This window comes from Sinocyclocheilus anshuiensis, unplaced genomic scaffold (assembly GCF_001515605.1).
Source record: "Sinocyclocheilus anshuiensis isolate Anshui unplaced genomic scaffold, SAMN03320099.WGS_v1.1 scaffold1115, whole genome shotgun sequence".
NCBI lineage: Eukaryota > Metazoa > Chordata > Actinopteri > Cypriniformes > Cyprinidae > Sinocyclocheilus > Sinocyclocheilus anshuiensis.
In genome coordinates, this window is record NW_015547735.1 from 461,011 (window position 1) to 468,323 (window position 7,313).

Consider the following 7,313-nt stretch of genomic DNA (forward strand, 5'->3'; position numbering starts at 1 on the left):
TGTGTGAATTTGTCCGTTCAAGTGCAGGAAGGAAGCAGAGCTCAAGACAAGGTTTTCAGGCCGGGGTTTCGGATGTTTAAGCTTCCCACACAGCGCGTGAGTAATGCGTGTCCTTTCGTGTGTTCTAGCTCTTGAATATTTACATTGCAAAGGCTTAAACTTTTGTGATGAAGCAGCACTGTCAACTGTACGGGTGTCGTTCACTTTTGTTCACGTTTATGTTCTCACTACATTGCACTGTTAGAATTTATAAAAATGTTACCGGCCATCTGGCGACTGACACAGTTTCATATACTCGCCAAAGCCGATTTTTACTCGCATTTGGCGTTTGGCGAGTGTTAATTTTAGGCCCTGGTTATATATACAGTATATATAGCTTTATTATTTTTAATTGCGTTTATTGTATGATAGTGTGCATCTCTGGTCAGACCTGTGTCGATATGATTCAGACGTCAGATGCGGCACAAGGTGACTCTAATCTTTCATAAATCTGATGCTGAGCATCTCCGTCCGTGATTTGCTGCTCTTTCAGTTTGCTGTATTTGAGTCTTTTGTTTCTGCTTTCTTCATGTTCTTCACGTTCTCCTCCTCGGTTTAGCCTGATAATGTCGTGTGGGAGAAAATAAAACGCTCCGACTGCTCTTTCATTTGCCAGATAAAATTCAGCTGTAAACAGTCTGCATGCTGAATAAGAGGAGAGGAGGATCTGAAACGCCACAAACCACCGTCTATTCAAGCGTTTGTCTTTCCAGACGACCATCTTCTAATGAGCCTCTTAATGAGCAGCTCATTTTTATTTCCATCACGTCAGATTCAGAAACTCTGCTTAAAAACAACATCAAACTACACTGAACTTCTGTAACGAGAAACAGAGAGTGTGCAGTGAGGCTTTGACAGGATTTGATTGAATGGAGAATGTTAAGCTGCAGTATTATTGGTTAATTGGTTATTTTTCCCCTCCCACTCGGCTTCGATGACATCAGCAGAAGAGGAAAATGTCACAGTCATTATATATATAGTGATGATGCTCACAAACGCCACTAATTAATATCTAAACTTGAACTTAAATCTCTGAATTAAAGGATTCATGTAAAATGATGCAGCCTTTATTATTTTTAGATTACTTTTTTAGTTGTAGTTATTTCAGTACACCAAGTTAAAATAAATCAAAATGAGAAATATATATATATATATATTTTTTTTTTTTTTTTTTTTTTTTTTTATTTTAAATAACAAAATTGTTAACTTTGGTTTTTAGTTTTTGTTTTAATTGTAATTTTAGTCATTTTATTATGTGCTTTTATCATTTTTATTATAGTTTTTTTGTTTGTGTGAGTATTCATCATTTTATTAGTTATTGTTTTTAAACATTATATATAGTATTTATTAATTTTTATTTCAGTTTTAGTTGTAGTCATTGTAGTACATCAAGTTAAATTAAACAAAAATGAGAAATAAAGTAAGATTTTATATTTTATACATTTTCTTATTTATAATAATAATAATAATTATTATTATTATTATCATTATGTTTATAAAATATATACAATTACTATAATGATTCGTAATAGTTTCAGTGTAGTTTTATTCCTCTGCCATCAGTTTTTTGTCAATTTGAGAATCTTGAAGAGCTACACTCTTAAAAATAAAGGTTCTTTATTGGCATCAATGGCTCCACAAAGAACCTTTACCATCCATAGAAACTTTTCATTCCACAAAAGACTCTTTACAGTGGAAAAAGGTTCTTGGATTACTAAAATGTTCTTCACACTAAGAAAAAATGGTTCTTTAAGGAACTGCTCACTGAAGGGTTCTTTGGGGGACCAAAACTGGTTCTTCTATGGCATCACTGTGTTACTGTATTAACAGTCTTCTATCAACCAAGAAGTTGACTGAGGAAAAAGCCAGTGAAGAGCAGAAGCAGGAGACGAAGTGATGATAAAAGGAGCAGAGTTTATTGAATAGTTTTAGTTGCGTATGTTTCAAAGCTTCGTCTGACCAGCACACATTCAACAAGTATTGTTCTACCAAACTGCTTCAAAACAACATCCCATAAACCTTGAGTTTCCATAAACATTCCCTCGTATCTCTCATTCATGAAGACAAACAGCCCTTGAAACACATAGCCGTAAGACTAAACAACAGTGCAAAAATATTATAAAAAACAATAATATAATATAAATGGCTAATCAATTAATGAATCAATGGAATTAGTATATAAATGACTATAATGATAATATAATGATTAAATGGAATAATAAAATGATTAAATAATAAATGATTATAATTGAATAAATGAATCTAAAAGAAAATTAAACACAATGCAAATGTATGGGTGCTCTCTTGAAGCAAAACACAAACAGTTTGCATTTGAGGATCCTCAGATGCAGCTTTGGAAGCTTTATTTTTAAGAGCTGGTGAGTCAGTTGTCAGTCCTGTGCAGTGTTTTATGTTTGAGTTTCTGTGTTTGCTCAGCGCTGAAGAAGGGCCGCTTTTGGATCACTCCGGACCCTTACCACAACGACGACAACATCCAGATCGGCCGCGAGGTGAAGATCTCGTGTCAGGTGGAGGCCACGCCGCCCGAGGAGCTGCAGTTCAGCTGGCTGAAGAACGGCCGGGCATTACGCAGCTCCGAGCGCATGGTCATCACGCAGACCGACCCCGACATCTCGCCCGGAACCACCAACCTGGACATCATCGACCTCAAGTTCACCGACTTCGGAACCTATACCTGTGTAGCAGCGCTCAGAGGAGGAGCCATCCCCGAGATCAGCATCGACGTCAACATCTCCTCCACCACTGGTGAGTCTCACACACACACACACACACTCACACACTCACACACACACTCACTCCCGCTCATCTCAGATCATCAGATCGATCCTCAGTCATCAGGACAAACAGTGATTGTTAAACCTGCAGAAACCACAGTGAGAAGAAATCTTTTACTTGTGAAATTATATTCAGATTAATGATCAGTTCTTACTCTGGTTTCAGAAACTCTCCAGAGCCGAATGTTCTAAAGCATTAGTCATTTATTATAATATAATGTAATTTATGTATTTATAATTTTATTTTGTTGTTTTTTTATTCATTCACAATACATTCATTTATTTATAATAGTGTTAACTTTTTATTTATTCATAAGAGTTTTTTTTATAATAAATTTTTTTCCAAATGTAATTGTTTTAATTATTTATTTGTTTAAAATTGTTTTATATTTAGTCATTAATTCATTATAATATCACTTATTTACTTACCATTCAAATTACATTTTATATTGATTTGTTTATTTTCGTTTATATATAAAAACTATTAAATAATTATTTTTTATATTTATTCAAAATTTAATTTTATTTATATTTATATAATTAAATCCAGTTTATTTATTGTATTTGTATGTATTTAAAATTGTTTTACATTTATTTGTTTATTCATTTATTTATCGATTCATTATTTATTTATTTATTATAAAAACTGGACCAAACATTAATTTATATATTTATTTGTTTATTTTCAATCATTTATAAAACATATTCCTAAATAATTTTTTTATATTTATTCACAATATAGTTTTATAATATATCTTATTTAAAATTTATTTATTGGTTATTTATTAATAATAATACATATTTGTATTTATTTGTTTATTTTTGTTCATTTGTTCAAAAGTGAATTTATTTATTTATTCATTCATTCCTTTATTTATTTATTTTATGACTGATTCATAAGCTATTACCCACAAATGCTTACAGCATTAAAAGAACAAGCTGCTAATGAATCGTCATGACTCATGATATGTTGCATGATCTGAGAATATCAGAAAGCTGACCTGCTTGCAGTGAGTTGCATGGATTAGCATCTCTCTGCATTAAACACTGACTCCTGCGTCGTTAGCAGAAGATCTCTGATAATCTGAGCCGGAAGAGCAAGGCGACTGTTAAAGAGCTCTGATGAAAGTTTCTTATATTAATGCATCTCAACTTCTCTGAGAGCCGCACTGAGCTCGATTTGTGTGGTTTTGTTGTGTTGCAGAACTATAGCAAGATGATGTGCTTGATATATGTCTTTTTTTAGTATTTTATTTATTTTACAGGGGATGCACAGTACATTGGTTTGCATATGGATTTTTGCATTGTTAGCCTGATTTAGGGCTGGCTGATATATCAGATATTTATTTTGTTTATGATTTAATGTTTGTTTTATATTTATTTTATTATATAATGTATTTCATTTATTTATTTATTTAGATACAATATTTTATTTATAATGTATTTTTTATTTTATTACAATTTTTATTAATTCATTCATTTTGTTATATAATTAAATGTTGTTTGTTTATAATTTAATTTATTTAAAGTCTATTTTAAATACAATTTCATGTCTGTTTTGTGACATTTGTTCATAATATTATACATTTAAGTAATTAATTTTTTTATGTATTAAAGTAATTTATAATGAATTTTTATTTGTTTATTTTTATTTTTATACATTCATTTACAATAGAGATTATTTATTCATTTTATTTAATGTTAAAATTTTATGTATGTATTTTAGTTTTCTAAAGACCACAGCAGGGCTCAGTTTTGTGATGTTTGTTTATAATATTATACATTTAAGTAATTACATTTTTTATTTATGTATTAAAGTAATTTATTTATAATTTAATTTTTATTTATATTTTATTCATTCATTTATAGTAGACATTATGTATGTATGTATTTTTTTTATTTATAAAAAATATTTTTTATCATTTAATTTTTATTTTATGTTTTGTTTTATTCATTTATAGTAGTATTGATTTATTTGTTTGTTTGTTTGTTTGTTTATGTTTTTTAAGGACCACAGCAGTAGGTCAGTTTTGTTTAACCATATCCATATCCATATCCATAAGATTATCCATAAGAACAAGAATTAAAGCAGTAAATAATGTGTATTTAGTTCATGTTTGCGTATCTGCCAGCACCTGTGATGTTTCTGGTGTTTGGGTTCAGGATGAATCCGTGTTGTTGTTGTTGTTTCTGTGATCCGCTCTCGGGATCAGGAGCTTCTGAAGAACCCAGTAGAGCTCCTAATAAATGCATTTAGAGGAGATTATGCCAGGAATTCACGCTGTGGAAATGTTTGGACTGAGAACGAGCCCAGAGCATTCGGAGATCGAGTCCTGCAGTCCATCTAATGAAGCGCTGCCAGATCTACAGAGATCTGAACATTACTGGAAGAATCCGCTCGGCTCTGGCAAAGCAGCACTAGTTTACTTATAGAACACATTTCATACACAATTATGATTTAAAGTACTTTTAAAAGTACATCTATTAACATGATGTATTTATTTATAATTTTATTTTAAATCTTTTTTTTTTTTTTTTTTATTTTAAATAAAATTTATGTATTTAATCATGTATTCATTCATTTTCATTCATTCACAGGACCTCGACTGCTTTGGCACATCAACTGTCTGGAGTTGTTGGCAGTGCATCTAGCCTTGCAGCAGTTCCGGCCGCTGCTGCTGGACAAGCACGTGTTGGTTCCGAACGGACAACACTGTGGCTGTTTCGTACATCAACCGTCAGGGCGGTCCACGATCACGTCACATGTCTCAACTCGCCCGTCATCTCCTTCTCTGGAGTCAGATGCGGCTCAAATCGCTGCGCGCCATCCACATTCTGGGGAGTCCTCCCACTGCCAGTTGTACTATTCCCTGACGCAGCCCACCCCTGGGCACAGACGCACTGGCACACAGCTGGCCTCGGGCTCTACGCAAGTATGCATTTCCCCCAGTGAGCCTGCTCGCACAGACACTGTGCAAGGTCAGGGAGGACGAGGAACAGGTCCTGTTGGTTGCGCCTTACTGGCCCACCCGGACCTGGTTTTCGAAACTCATGCTCCTCGTGACAGCCCCTCCCTGGCACATCCCCCTGATGAGGGACCTCCTTTCTCAGGGGCTGGGCACCATATGGCACCCGTCCATGTGTGGCTTCTGGACGGGACGCGGCAGACCTAAGTGACCTACCGCCAGCGGTGGTAGACACTATTACTCAGGCTAGAGCTCCCTCTACGAGGCATGCCTATGCTTTGAAGTGGAGTCTGCTCACAAATTGGTGTTCTTCTCACCGAGAAGACCCCCGGAGATGCTCGATTAGAGTCGTGCTTTCTTTCCTGCAAGAAAGGTTGGAGCATAGGCTGTCACCCTCCACCTTGAAAGTGTATGTCGCTGCTATCGCAGCACATCACGATGCAGTGGACGGCTGGTCCCTGGTAAAGCATGACCTGATCGTTAGGTTCCTGAGGGGTGCCAGAAGGTTGAATCCTTCTAGGACACCCCTGATACCCTCCTGGGATCTCTCTACTGTCCTGGCTGGACAGAGGGGTCCCTTTGAGCCACTTGATTCAGCTGAGCTAAAGTTCCTGTCTCTTAAGAGAGCGCTCCTGATCGTGCTCACTCCCATCATGAGGGTCGGGGACCTCCAAGCATTTTCGGTAAGTGAAGAGTGCCTTGTGTTCGGGCCGGCTTACTCTCACTTTATCCTGAGCCCCCGGCCTGGATACTTGCCCAAGGTTCCCACCACTCCCTTCCGAGATCAGGTGGTGAACCTGCAAGCGCTGCCCCCGGAGGAGGCAGATCCAGCCTTGGCATTGCTGTGTCCCGTAAGAGCGTTACGCATATACGTGGACCGCACCCAGAGTTTCAGAAGCTCTGAGCAGCTCCTTGTCTGCTTTGGAAGCCAGCAGAAAGGGAAGGCTGTCTCCATGCAGAGGTTGGCCCACTGGATAGTGGATGCCATCGCCTTGGCGTTCCAATCCCAAGGCGAGCCGTGTCCCCTAGGGGTGAGAGCCCACTCCACTCTGAGTGTTGCCTCCTCCTGGGCGCTGGCGCACCGCGCCTCTCTGGCAGACATCTGTCGAGCTGCGGGCTGGTTTTGCAACCTTCGTGTAGAGCCGGTTTCTTCCCGTATGTTGGGTAACAGGTAATTGGTGGGAAGATCTTGCTTGGAGTCACGCTTGCTGCGCCATTTCCCCCTCACACGGGGATGCGAGCACCTTTCTTCTCCCAGTAGAGTTCCCCGGTTGGCAAACCCTGGTCGAGCATCCTCCAGCAACCCCCAGCAGTCAGACTTGGCGGAGCAGTCTGACGCCAGGCCCAGTACTGGTGTTAGCATGCCCGGTGTCCTGGCCAGCCCCTGCACTGGGCTAGGTGTCCATATGGCTTGATTCCCTATGGGTAATCCCATATGTGTATTCTTCCATGGTAAGGTTTCCCTCTCGGTAAACCCGTGTCTTCACTTGACAGACTCACTCTGTCACTCTCT

At 37.6% G+C, this 7,313-nt stretch overlaps 1 protein-coding gene across 1 annotated transcript in view; it reads left to right on the forward strand.

The window, feature by feature from the left end:
• The window catches only part of LOC107704381 (MAM domain-containing glycosylphosphatidylinositol anchor protein 2-like), a 197,750-nt gene that overhangs the window by 115,292 nt on the left and 75,145 nt on the right, over window positions 1-7,313 (forward strand). Inside the window, exon 7 of the mRNA XM_016507297.1 lies at window positions 2,476-2,805. Coding sequence (XP_016362783.1) covers window positions 2,476-2,805 — 330 coding nt within the window. The remainder of the gene's footprint in view (window positions 1-2,475; window positions 2,806-7,313) is intronic.